The 15,104-nt window shown below is 32.2% G+C and overlaps 1 protein-coding gene across 1 annotated transcript; it reads left to right on the forward strand.

Annotated features, from left to right (window-relative positions):
* The first annotated feature begins 3,785 nt into the window (after positions 1-3,785).
* Positions 3,786-10,988, forward strand: LOC122519704 (potassium voltage-gated channel protein Shaw-like). The gene is made up of 6 exons (XM_043639346.1): positions 3,786-4,267; positions 4,820-5,299; positions 5,781-6,068; positions 7,693-7,902; positions 8,569-8,766; positions 10,704-10,988. Exons 1-6 carry the CDS (start codon positions 3,971-3,973, stop codon positions 10,947-10,949), a joined length of 1,719 nt encoding a protein of 572 aa, XP_043495281.1. The 5' UTR covers positions 3,786-3,970; the 3' UTR covers positions 10,950-10,988.
* Positions 10,989-15,104: the final 4,116 nt, after the last annotated feature.

The following is a 15,104-nucleotide window of genomic DNA, read 5'->3' on the forward strand; positions in this document are numbered from 1 at the left end:
AAGTATATGCAATTACTACGAGGAGCATGGATTTTCAAAGGGTAATATGCTAGTCGTCAATCTTGTTGTTAGAGTCGTAGTGGTGGCGCCCCTACGAATCTCACCCTTGGCGTTCCACGTGTCCTTTTACTTATCTTTTTTATCGACGTTAACTATTATCGAATAAACATAGATGATCAAGGATCGTATAATTGATTCTGATCAATAGATTTTTTTGATCTATCTTCGAACAAGACGATTACACGATTTGATATTTAAATGAGAGGTGAGATAGTTTTGTTTTTTTTATCAATTTCTATTTTATCAACTTTCGAACCTATGGATCTTATCATTTTTTCTGCGTGTTTAAACATAGTGTCGAATTCCTATGTTTAACATGGTTAAAATAGAGAGAAAGGGAATAAAAAATAAGGATAATAATTAAAAATTAATGAGATCTTTTTAAAGTGAATACGACCTTGTTTTAATTATACTTGCTACCTCCCTACCGATATATAGTATATAAATAGTTTCTTCGATAGAAGTGCAAGAGGCGAAAGAATACAGTGTTTATATCGTTCACTTGAAAAATATATCCTTTTTTTTATATCCTTTATATATTTTTACTATAAATTTATAAACAAACGATTATAAAATTTAAATAATTTCTGCAAATATTCAAAAATAATTCTACAAATGTTAAAGAAATATTCGTCTCATCTTTTATATATTAAAATCTTGTAAGCTTAATTAAATAATTAATGTAAAAAGTATATGAAAAATATTTTACAGAATTCACAAAGATTTAATTTACGGATAATTATATTTAAATGCTTTTAAATGCAATTATAAAAAAATATTAACTCATTTTATCAAAGGAGATAAAATATTTTTTAAAGTAACGATGGTTGCATGCAAGAGGCGCACCCTGTACGAATGCAACCGAGAATACACTAGAAAACTACCTTATCGACATTTGTTTCCACATTTGATAAAAAATTCTTTAAAAGAAACTTAATTAATTGACACAATGTACTTTATTCTATTTACGATGATACTATTAACGTAGCTATTAATTTTTATCTTATCCACGGTTAGTCAACAAGAATAATATTTCCGAAGTACACCGTAATATTATTCCACAATATTTTACAATACAGTTAAAAGGAAAATTATTTACAATCGATAGAAAATTCTATTAACGAAAAAATTGTTATAATTTCTTGTCCAAAAATACATCTCAATTTAAATCCTAAAATATACTATTTGCAATATGAAAGACAGCGTTCTTCTTTCCACAATATGAAAGATGTTATCGTTAAACTATTATACATTTCTCAATGGCACTTATCTTCGTGAAACCCCGAAAGGAACATTAATGTTTAATACATATATCGTTTAATAAGAATTTCCAAATTTAACATACCATGGAATATAAATTAACTTAAAGAATATTTCAATTCTTGCCAGTATAAATATAACTCAAAGTCAAAGGATGCATAAATTCTTTTGTAAATTCTATTTTTACTCGGACGATTCCTTTGAACAATTATCTCTTTCTTTCTTATTTTCTGTCATTAATAAAAAAAAAAAAAAAAAAAAATTAAGGAACAAAAATTTCTTTTTCAACAAAGAAATAAAAAAAATTATTCTTTTTTCATGAGGATTAAAAAAGAAGTGTCTTTTTAATGAAAAGAAACAGTATAGAGAAAGTCTTGGTTGGTTGTGGTTACGAATGCGTGGTTGGTTCTACAAATAAACATGCTCGAATTTATAGAACTGCTAACCACGTCTGCAAGTCGTGGTTTATTCCTTTCATCGGGACTATACCTTTGCTAAGAAACATAAAGTCTGTCAGTAGAAGTTTTACAGGCAGATAGTGAAGAAGCTTAACGATTGCCAAGGTGATAGTGAAATTTTAATTGCTAATAATTAAAAAAGAAAACAAAAAAAAGCCGACTCGATAAATGTGTCATATTATGCTTTACATTTTAATAATTGTATCTTTCGATTTTTATTCTCATCATCATCATCATTATCATCATCATCATCATCAAAAATGTTTATTTAACTTAATAGGAAGTAATCATAGACAAGAAAGCGTGGGTTATTCCTATGGAATGTGTATAACGCATACGTAAAGTTCATTCTTACAATTAGTTTCACGCGAGTCTGAATAAACGTAAAAATTTGTGGCATTTTAATTTGCCCGAATGTTCCTTTTAGACTGATATTTATAAGGCCAGTATTTCAAAATAAAAATTTTCAATCAATATTATTAATAAATGATATTACATTATAGTAAAATAACGTGCAATTATATGACCAATATTAAATAGATTAAATAGAAAAACTGTTAATACTTTTTTAATTGAAATATATTATATTTTTAAATACAATCCATATTTAAAAATTCTATAAACGCGATGAACAATATTCTACCGGCAAAATGTGATTAAATTATTTCATACCGACTATGAATAAAATATACGCGTTTATATTTTTATTTTACGTTAATTAATCGAAAGAAAAAGGAAAAAAAAAAGAAAAAAAAAGAAAAAAAGAAATACTAGCCATTAATAAATATAATCATCGATTTCAGCCTTAGGCAACTAACAACAATGCGACCGCACCCCTTTAAATTTTTTTTTATTTTTAACTACTAACTTAATTCATTTAATTTCGTATTATAACGATAACGTGTTCAAGAGTTCACATGGTTTCTCTACTAGTTTCTAGTGTCCTCTGTTATAATCGTTGATCATGTAATTAAATTTGCTCTCTCTCTCTCTCTTTCTCATTAACATGCACGGTCGCTTTGGTTAATAACGCGATTAACTGAAATCGTTTGCTTCGGAAAAGAGTTCTTTAGCTTTTAGAGTAAAAAAATACGAGAGAAAGAGACAAAAGAAATAAAAAAAAAAGAAAAGAAATAAGAATTCGGGATTAAGCACCATTGCGATAGGCACCAAAAAGAATTTCTTTGAAAAAGTTTTATTTTCACGCTTACTTTTTTTTTCTTCCTCTCTTTCTCTCTCTCTCGCCCTCTCGCCTTCTCTCGTAAAAAATTACGAAAGAAAAATAGCTCGTAGTGTTAATCCACGTAGATCTATGTTAGTATATAGATATAGTCGTTTATCGTCTTAAGATACTCGAGGAAAAGAACGATCGTGACGTAAAGTTGCGATCGGCTAGACCGAGTGGACGATTAAAGAAGCAACCTGTGGCTTTCTATGTCTCCTTGTAGAAAAGCTTTATCGTGTTAGTTAGTTAGTTAGTGATTCGATCAACAAGAATATCATTGTTGTACATTTTTTTATTCTTCACGTAAATATCTCAACGAACGTCATTTCTAACGTAGTTCAGATACAGTATGCAGTGTATTGGGAAAATTAGGTAAATGGGTTGTATATATAGATAATCGTGTCATTTGATGATCGACTCAGAACAAAGGAAAGAGAGAGAGAGAGAGAGAGAAGAAGAGACCATTATTAACAAAAAATCAAAACGATAATAATTAGGCAAGTTTCGATAATCATTTGACGTTAATGATATAAATTACTTCGACAATTTTGCAGCTATTCGAAATCGTTCTATCGACAAAATTGGAGGAGAAAGTATAATAGAAAAAAAAAAGAATAGGCGAATGGCAGATGAAGGATAAAAGAAAAAGAAAAGAAACATCGGCAAGAGTAAAAATATCCGAATCAATTTGGTAGGAACTCGATGCGAGATAGTCGTTCGAGAAAATATTCTTAGAAGATATTTTCAAGTAACGTATTGGACCGATAGGAGTAATCGAAGAAGAGAAGAAAAGTTCGGTTCGTTCCTCATCTTGATGCAAGAAAAAAAATGATTTTTTTTTTCTTGGTCTTATCTAAGGTATAACATATAGACATACTACTAGCTCGTTTTCACATAAGTTTTGTTTTATTTTATCCATCGTGAATCGCGTGCTTGTCATGCGATCGAAGAGAATTCAAGTAAGAGGATGAGGAAAGTGGTTGACGAAAGATGGAACGATCGGGTAATACTTAACGTCGGTGGTATACGTCACGAAACTTACAAAACGACCTTGAAGAAAATACCGGCCACGAGATTGTCACGACTAACCAAGGCATCGGTTAATTACGATCCGATATTGAACGAATATTTCTACGACAGGCATCCCGGTGTCTTCGCACAGGTTCTCAATTATTATCGTACAGGCAAACTCCATTATCCGACGGACGTTTGCGGTCCACTTTTTGAAGAAGAACTCGATTTCTGGGGTCTAGATTCTAATCAGGTTAGTTCGACCAACTTGTTAACAAGCTCAAATCTATAGATACCGATCAATTTTACAACGTTCAAATGAGATCTCAAAGGATCTACGATAACGCGTAAATTACTTATTATTCAAACCAAATAAACCTACTACGTATCTATTTGTTTCAACTTGATCAAATTCAATCGTATCTTCCAAAATTGATTCTTCTTTCGTTATTTTTTCTTTTTTTTTGGAGAGATTTTTAATAAATCTAACAAGAAAAAATTGTTATTATGAAATCTTTTTGATCTAATATTTCTTCGGATTTCAAGATGAATCAGATTAAAATAAGGTTCCTATAAATATAAATGTAGGTTACTATTTTAAAAAAAGAACGAAGTTAACATTCTTGCAATGTGATCATCAAAATGTCTACTAAAAATATAAAACAATAAATGTGTCATAATATTTTCCTCTTAAAAAATTAGATACAGGAATATTTGTAAATGACATAACTACTTATTAAAAAAAAAAGAAGAAAAGGAAGGAAATAAAAATCATGTAAAATGTTAAATTTCAATATTTTTTAAGGTAGAACCTTGCTGTTGGAGTACTTATAGCATTCACAGAGACACTCAAGAAACCTTGGCAATATTGGACAAATTGGACATAGAAGGCGAGAAACTTAGCGACGAGGAGATTTCACGACTCTTCGGTTACGAGGAGGAATATAATCGTGGAACGTTGACAAAGTGGCAACGATTACGTCCAAGAATCTGGGCTCTTTTCGACGAGCCTTACTCATCCTGGTCGGCAAAGTGCATAGCCTGCATTTCTATCTTTTTCATCTGTCTTTCGGTTCTCTGCTTTTGCTTAAAGAGCTATCCTGGTAATAGTAATAGTAACGATAATCTATCGCAAATTAGTACGAATGATTGTCCTACTAACGACTCCGTAGAATTCACTCAGCATTACGGGAATGAAAAGATCAGTCGACCGTATAGAGCATTTTATTACATCGAACATGCCTGTAACGCTTGGTTCACATTCGAGATAACCATACGATGCTTGGTAAGTGTTTGAATATAGATAATAGCTCGATCAATTAATCTATAAACTGTCTCTTACAATTAGTCTGTCAATTATGTTTCTGTAAATATAAATTCAAATTGAGCATGAACGTTAACGTTAAAATTAAAAAATAGTACAGTGTATTGCTATAAAATGAAAATTAGTTGTAACGTTAGAAATAAACACACCAGCAAATGTTTATACAAAATTGATGCAGTTTAATTGTCGCATTAATTATATTATTCGCAATAAGTCGAAAAATGTTGTATACATTTTATCGTGCCACTACTACTACTACTACTACTACTACTCTGTGTATATTTTGATTGTGAATTTATATTTATGAAATATAAGAGTTGTTTAGAAATGTTTGAAATTTCGAACGACGACGACGACGAATTGATCATAGTTCAAATTGAAACGGTAAAATTTATCTCGAGGGGAAGAAGACGAAAGGATTCGGATTCGGATTCGATTGTAGGTCAGTCCAAGCCTAAAGCGATTCGCAGTGTCGCCGGTGAACGCGATCGATTTAGCAGCTACGTTCAGCTTCTACACGGAATTCTTGACGGAGTCTAGCCTGTATCTGGAGGTCCTCTCAATAGCACGTGTGCTTCGTCTATTTAAATTGACCAGACATTCACCTGGATTGAGAATACTCATACACACATTCAAAGCATCAGCTAAAGAACTAGCATTGTTGGTTTTCTTCCTTGCTTTTGGCATAGTACTCTTCGCTAGTCTCGTCTTTTATGCCGAACGACTTCAGGTAAGTAAGTATCCACTAAAATTGTTACTACTCAAGATCTTGGATATTAGGTTACTCGGGGAAAAAATACCCGAGTGAATAATATATTTGATATCTGAATAAGTGGTTTTATCCAAATAAACTTTACCCATGTTATCCGATTATCTTCGATGTTTCGAATAATTTACGTTATTTTTTATTTTATTTTTATTTTGATAGGATAGTAATCAAATTGTAGAAACAATTAATCGTATTGAATTATATTGTTATATTATATGAATGAAATTAATACTATTTAGAAAGAAAAGAATATTATATTATAATGATTTATATTATAAAAATCAATGTTTCTAATTTTTGAACTTAATCCGTTATAATCCGGATAATAAGTATGATTGGAAATTGATGAGATTCTTATTTTCCATTTAACTAACAAATTTTTCGAGTATTCAAGTACCTAACAAGTCAAGCATGACTCGAATAATATTCAATATATATATAAATAAATTATTCCAAGATACTCTCAGGTATTCAGGTGGTACTTGGAATACCCAGATTACAAGTACTTGTATTCTTACTATCTACAAAAAAAATAAACAATATCTCCAATTATTATTCAGTCTTAAAGAAAGAAGATGATAATCCTTGAAGATAAGGATATTAATTAAAACGATGAAAGATTTCTTTATTACGTTCGAACAAAGGATCAAAACATCAAACGAAGCGTATAAAATGAAAGGCTTTTCTCGTAACGTCAAGGGAGAGTGACAAAGAAAATGAGTCTGACTTTTCCTCAGGTGAAAAATTCATAAGAAACATGAATCATGAAAAGAACTCAGGCTCGTGACAAAAGTAGCTCATCTTGAAGACACGCGACTATACTCTTCTTTCTTTATTTTTTCCTTTCTTAGCTCATGCTAAGACATCTATCGCTCGAATGGTCACGTTTATATCACATAAATATCTTTATCAATTTTTCTTCGAATGAACTCTTATGCGAATGGTACGAATCACTTAACTGATTTGTAAAATAACAAGAATTTGTTCTGATTATGATATGGATCCCATAATTTTTAATTTTATTTTTTTTCATTGCTGAAAATACGTTGGAATAATCACGAAACCATTTAATAAAATATAATTCATTAAACGCTATAATATTTTCCCCCGTTGAAATCAGATAACTTTTATCTGAATGGTTATTTTTCTAAAAAAAAAAGGAAAGAAACAAGAAAATGGGATGCTTTTTACATTTAACAAATTACAACGTTATATTTTGTACGAACAGTATTATTATATTAAAGCAAATTTCAATATGTAATAAGAAATAATGTTAGAGTAACGATGAAAAGAATAAAATTGAAAAAACAGAGTAGAATCGAGTATGTAAAATAAAATTTAAATTAAAATACGATGTTTTTTATAATCTTATGTAAATACTAATTTCGATTACTTCGATTTTTTTGTACCGAATCTCGTTGTTCCTTTTTCGTTCTTTTTTCTTTTTTTCTTTTCTTTTCTTTCTCTTCTGCTTTCTGCTTCTCTTTTGTTATCGTTTTCTTTTCTCTCGGTAAACGAGCCCTACTCTCTCCTTTTTGAATGCTTTTACTCGATATCAAGAATTCCAGTAGGCTGCTCTTTTCAGGAAAATCCAAAGAACGATTTTGACAGTATACCGCGAGGACTTTGGTGGGCTTTAGTCACCATGACGACAGTCGGTTACGGCGACATGACGCCAAAAACCTTTCCAGGGATGTTCATTGGCGGACTTTGTGCCTTGACCGGTGTTCTCACTATCGCACTTCCGGTTCCCGTAATCGTCAGCAACTTCTCTATGTTCTACTCCCACACTCAGGTTAATATCAAACATATCTTTCTTCTTCGTTCATACGTTTGACATCTATTTTTTATAGATAGGTGGGCTGAAAAGTTCTAAGAAAAATGTTCATCTTCGTGTGTTAAGCTCGGAACTTTCCAACCCCCTCCTTTTTATGTGTTAGGCTTATGACTTTTCAATCCACCCATGTGTTATATATTTTTTATAATTTCTCTTTTTTATAAGTTAAAATGTAAAAGATTTATTTTTCTATCTAATATGAAACGAAGTGATATATAAAAATGTAGCTGCAAATTCTTTCTTAGTTTTCTTTGAAATAGTTCAAATATGTTAGATCTTACTGCTTGCACAATGTACATAGTCCTAATGGATCCCGACAGCTATGTAGAGTTTAAAAAAATGTTTATAAGGTCTAATGGAGTCCTTGTGTAAATTCAAAAATAGAAAATATATATATTTAAATTTTCGAATATATTTAATATTACAATTATTAATATTATAAAATAAATCATTAAATCAATTTTGTTTTAATTTCTTAAATTAGTATACCATCGTATAATTACATACGTGGACAATTAATTGAACAATTTATTTTCAAAGTTAACTTCATCCTTGATGAAATTGAACACTCCGTTCAACACTCCGATTATATTTTTGAATATTTGATTTGATCATTTGTTTCAGGCCCGTAGCAAATTACCGAAACAGAGAAGAAGAGTCTTACCAGCTGAATTTCCACGACGTGGAAGATCGTCGATGCACCAAAATCGTTTATTGGATTCACAGAGACATGTGTTATTGGACGGTTCAGCTTGCAGATCCTTAACACCTTTGATGCCACGGCAGCCTACTACCGGATTACACAACGTCCTACAAATCCAGGTGCTTTTACGAACGTATCAAGAGTAACAAAGTTAATTGCCTTATCGATACTTTGTATTCACTTTTCAATCCTTTCACCTCATAACGATTAAAACGATCCGAGTTTAGCAAATAACTTATATAAATTAATGAAATTCATTGGAGCATTTGTCGAGTTTAAAAGATAACTTACTACGAGTGATTATATTCGAAGAAGTAAGACGACTTCTTCATCATAAAAGAGAATTATGCAAATGACGGAGTTTCTCTCTTAGGAGTTGATAAACGAAATAGATTCAAAGGGACGATTAGCATCAAAGAGAGAAAGAGAGAGAGAGAGAGAGAGAGAAAGTAACCTTTTAGAAACTCCTGAGCCTCTTGCGGTTATTCGCGTATATTTCAACTCCACTTTTCTAAAGTTCCTAACCCCACCCCCACCGAGTTTTTCTTTCTTTTTTGCAATGTATTTTTTGTTAATTCTTTTTTTTTTCTTTTTTCTTCACTTTAAATTACAAATTTCGTCGGATTCGAAGTCATTCCGGTTTAAGTAAATGATTAATGTAATTAGTTTAAATAAGCCATGCACGATGTCGAAAGGGAACAAAATTCATCAGTTACTCCTTGTTTTATCTCATTCGCGTTATCTTGTGCACAGCAAGTATATAACAAAAGGCTAGAACTAACAAAATAGAAAATGAAAAAAATGAATAACTGTAAGAGTTAGCAATTAGTCAGAGTTTTAAAATAGCTTCATGTCGTCGCTCTTTTACCCTTCCTATCTAATTTTCTCTTCTCTATTCTACAAATTTCTAAGCAAATTTGTATCAACTCAATGTAACCCGCTTCTCCTCTCCCTCCCCCCCTCTCTCTCTCTCTTTACGCTTACTCTTTTACGAGCTCGACCTAGTTTTGTTGGAAATTTAGCGATATTTTCGTAAAATAAAACATACCCCCCTTTTTTTCCCCTTTTACCATAACCCAGGAACGTATAAACAAACTCGCATCTTCCCTTTTTGGTTTTTACTTCGTTTTTTTGATTACAATATTTGATGTATTAATAATTTTTCGTTTAATCGCGAACAATCGACTCGAAATTATTTCAATAGAATTTATTTGGAATTTTGAATTACGTTTAAAAGTCTTCTTATCCATTGTTCCGATTCCTCGAAATAAACTAACTTTAGCAATCTATTTCGGATGGGTCGAGATTCGAGATTTAAAGCCCTCGAAGCTGATATCTCGAAAAAGCCGACGGGAAAGCCAGCAAGTCTGATCGCATGATTCAGTTATGTAAATTTTCGATTCTAAATATGCTGACACTTGAAACGTCGATTTCCTTTCAGTGCATTATTAAAGGAAAGTAATATATGGTATTGCTTTTAGCGTGTATTTCTTTCTAAGTTATTTATTGGCGGGTCAGCATTTTTAAATACATTTCTTTTTTATCGGTATTTAATAAATTAAATATTAATATGAAATACGTATGGTCAGCGTTACACAAATTAAAAGAAAAAATCAGTCAATATTTTCAATAGACGATCGTTATTTATAAAAAAGTATCATTATATATCCTATATTAATATGTTAATCTTAACGAAAACCAACCCATATTATAAATACTATCAAATTATTATTTATATTGGATAAAATATTGAAATATATATATACTTACCCATTTATTTTGCTAAATATTATAGCAAGTGACTCAAAATATCGATTAAATAAATGAAAATGTTTATTAAATATATATATATATTCTAATAGATATGAAATACAATAGTCGAATTGATTTCGGGCAAATTTTACAAATTAAAAAATTCTACAACAAATCTTCTAAAAGTTTTCTATCGATGAAAGATTATTTGCTCAAAACAAATTTGTGGAAAAATTTGTTTTGAGCAAACAATCAGATGATTGAACATCTATGATAGTACATAGAATTGATATTCTGGTTACAGCCGAGCATCGTGATAAATCTAGCGGAAATCGAACATCGTGAACGCACCACTTCGCCCAACCAAGAATCTGAAGAAAGGAACTTATCTGACTGCCAAGATAGTGATCTAACTCGAGACGATAAGATGGAACAACAACAAGAACAGCAACAACAACAAAGTGTCACTGAAAACGTTCAATCAGAAGAGGAAACAAATAATCGAACAAAACAAAAATATTCTCAAAATATTCGCCATTGTGTCGTGTGAATTAAAATAAATTTTTTATGCGGTTCCGTGGATAAATGATTTGAAAGTATTTTTCTCTTTTTTTGTTTTTCAGACCGTCAAAAAACGAACATTTTCCATCGGAGAGTTTCTGCTTGCCGAGTATTGGAGAGTATTGGGTCGATGTAAAAGTAATTGAGAATTTTATGATTTTCAATTCGACGTTGATTTTGTTCCAATCACTTTTTTCCTTTTTTTTAATTTTGCGAACATTTAATGCATTATTGTAAAGGGTAAAATTCGTATTTTTTATTATTTATTATTTAGTATTTGTCCTTTTTATTATTTAAGGAAGAGAAATTAATTTTATTCTTTAATTGTCGACAATATTAATTTAAAAAAAAAAATTCACTCTCATCATTTTTCCCAAACACACCAAAAGAAGTATAACTTCAAAAAGGCCATCATTGAAACAAATCTACATAAAACAACTGGAGAAGTTGAACAAAAGAATTCAATGTTGATCATTGAACAGTTTCGATATTGGAATCATATAAATCATAACAATTCATGCATCAACTTAATAATTTGTCATACTACGTTGCACATGACTTTCGCGTACATTTCCGATGACAAAGTACAGTAAAATAAATTTCTAAAATAAAAACGAGAGAAGAATACAATTCCATTATGAAATTTGTTGACCAGTACGGTAACCATGGCAACAATGATTCCAACCAACTGATCATAAAACCAGAACCATTAATTTTCCTGTATTCTTTCAGTATTTATAATATAGATCGAACAAAAAATAGTCTCCGCATCTCGACCGGAAAGTAACTATTCCCACACTCTTCGTTCCTTTTAATCCTCCTCCTAGGTTGTCGCCTACGGTTAAAAATATTCGCATCTAGTTTAAAACAAAATAAATCAATCGTTACAATATCCGGTTAGAAACCGTAACGAAATGATTATCGAAAAAAAAAATCTCGTCTATTACCGTGAAAAATAAAATATGAGAAAAAAAAAAAGAAAAAGAAAGAAAAAGAAGATTAAAATCGGGAAAGAAAAAAACCGTTTATATCAATCGAATGATCGATCGATCGTTCGCAAAAAAAAGAGGATATAATAAAAAAAAAAAAAATAATAATTCGAATCAATAAAAAGACGCGTACAGAAAAAAAAGGAAAAAAGAAAACCATAAGGTGGATATGAAAGTATAATCAATGACGAGAATGAACAAAAAGAAAAAGTGCATGAGGGGTGGGCACGGGGGCAGCGGGGGGGAGATCGTGAGTCGATTGTTTTTCATCGTAAAGCAGACCGAACCGATTCGAGGCCATTTAAGATAGGCCAGTAGCGTATCTACGAAGGGGGAAGAACGTCCTGCAAAACGGAAAACGCGTTTGACGCAAGAGCTTTCACACAGCGCAAGCGTAAGCCATCGACCGCTAGAACGGTTTACTCAGGCTCTATGGAATCCCTCACCTCATTCCACCCCGAACGAACGAACCAACCAACCACCCCCTATCCACCTATCCACCCATTTCTTCACTCCCACTTTTCTCTACTCAGCATAGACACGCACAGTATAGACGTTGATACATATACTTACATGCTAAAGAAAGAGAAAGAAAGAGGGAGAGAGAGAGAGAGAGAGAGAGAAATGATGATATGCACCCTTGGGACATTCCTTTGAATCGTTCTTGACACGATGGGGTAAGTAAACGTCTCTGTGTACGCAAGTATTGCTACGAAATTCTCACCCCTTCCTCATCTCACCCCGTCATCTCAATATCTCAATACCTATTATTCTTTTCTTATTTTTTTTTTTGGTTTCTACTTTGTTTTTACTTCATTGTAATATTTTAATATTCTTTATCACACAGTAGTGTCTACATATACATACGTAAGTAGTGTGTGTATATGTATACATTTTACCTTCTCTGTTTTTTTGTTCGCTCTTCGAAAAATTCTATTCAGATAGCATCGTACTCTTCAGACACTTCTTCCCTGAACTGTCAAGCTAACGAGATTGATTAGGTTGTTACGAGTACTCAGGAATGTCGAGTGAAGGGATAGAGGAACTTCTGATAAAAGAACAAAAGAGTCCGCCGTCGTGCGTCCGCTTATTTTCTGCGGGAAAAACACGATTGCCAAGGCGCCATGTGCGTGCGCACACACACATATACACATATATATTAAACATAAACATAATAGTATAACTTTTTTTTCTTTTTTCGTTAAGAAGGAATAAATAAGGATTGGGATGTTGGATATACGTGGAAGAAACTTGAATATGAATTTATCTCTTACCGTATAATAAATATACATTATATATTATAACATTTGAAAATAAATCATTTATTTATTTAAGTTTTATCTTTTTAATAGAAGTTAAGATCAATGGTAATATCGATCACTCGTAAATTCCCTTAATGCTTTTCGTCCGTTAAGTTGTAAGTTGTTGGAATGTAAAAAGAAAAAAAGAAAAAAGAAATATAAAAATACAAAAAAGATTATACTCAGAAACAGCAAGCACAAGAGAATCCATTTGCCGTTTGTCGTTGCATGGCATCGTCGAAGAGGATGAAAAAGCTTGTCAAGTAGGGTAAGGGATCGACTACGAGAGTAAACATTTGCTATTATCCGATCCTCAATGTGTAATAGTGTTGCAAGAGAGAAAGTACGATGGTATTTACTCGTTTGCGTTCTATGTTAGACGGTTTAACGCTGTGACGAGTACAAAGATTCATTCATATTATTTGCTTTTAATTGAAAATAAAATTGCTGAATTAAAAGCGATTATTATATTATATTAGTCGAACGATCATCGAAAATGTTCGATTTCTTTAGATTTCTCGATTATTTCGTTCGGTAAACGACGACAAATGCTACGACATATATTACGCTTAAAGGCCGGTTGATTAAGGTTTGAAACAAAAAAAAAATAGAATACTTTCTTTTATCATCATTGGAAATCGATCGTGATCGATAATCGAGATTGTGTAAGCTTGCTCTTTGATGAATAATGAAAGAAAACATGAAATGCATGAAGAAAACAGGCATGAAAATATGTTTAAATAATGCCGAATCGGAGAGCCTACCGATATAATACAATCAATCTTATTTCGAGAGTCGAGGGAATAAACGAATGAATAAAAAACAGCGGAAAGGAAAGGGTAGTTGTAGCGGTAGAGTCGTGGAACTATCTTATCGACCAATTCAATCCTTGCGAACGATTTCGCTTGGGAGATTTTACCGAGGGGGAAAGATAAAAAAAAAGTCTACCAAATGAAATAAAAATAGGCCGGATTGAGAGGAATAGAAAGTAATAGTATTACTACTAGTAGTATTAGTAGCAATAACAAAGATAGTAACAGCAATAATAGTAAAAGGGGATTTTAAAGATCGCTTTTAAAAGAATGATGATCGTGTAGTAGTCTTAGTTCTTCATCAAGGAAACATACCTGCCTAAAGATTTTATTAAAAATGATTCAATAAAAGAAAAACTCTACAAAGAATAATAATAATAAAAAGAAGAAGAAAAAGAAAAAGAAGAAGAAGAAAAAGTGAAATGAGTCGCATTTAAGTTAGTCCAATTGTAGAGATTCGTGGAAAAGAAAGTAGATAATGTCGGTGTGTAGTCAGACGCAAGGAATCGCTATAACGGGTAAAGGGAAAAAAGTAAAAGGTGGAAGGGGGAGTGGGGGTGTGTAAAACGTGTGTAGGGGCGTGCGACCGGCGCGAACTTGCAGGACGCATGCGTATAAGCGTAAAATCCGCTGTTGGTTTCCTCTTCTCGGCTTAACTCGGTTCGACTCGAATCGACACGGCGTGGCGCGTCGCGACGCGCCACGAAACGGCACGCCACCACCCTGTACTTTTCGCACTATTACATACTATTGCTGTTACTACTACTACTACTATTACTACTACTACTACTATTACTACACTGAAACTAATACTAATACTATTGCTATAACTACTAGATATCGCTAGAAAGAAGCAGCAGCTGCAGCAGCAGCAGTATTAACAGGCAGCAGTAATAGTAACAGCCAGCAACAGTAGTAACAGTCAGCACCAATAGTAACAGCAGCAGTAACAGCAGCTGCAGCAGCAGCAGTAGTAACAGCAGCATTAGTAACAACAGCAGCAGCAGCAGCAGCAGCAGCAGCAGCAGCAGCAGTAGTAGTA

The sequence above is a fragment of the Polistes fuscatus genome, unplaced genomic scaffold (assembly GCF_010416935.1).
Source record: "Polistes fuscatus isolate 324 unplaced genomic scaffold, CU_Pfus_HIC Scaffold3, whole genome shotgun sequence".
In the NCBI taxonomy this organism is placed as follows: domain Eukaryota; kingdom Metazoa; phylum Arthropoda; class Insecta; order Hymenoptera; family Vespidae; genus Polistes; species Polistes fuscatus.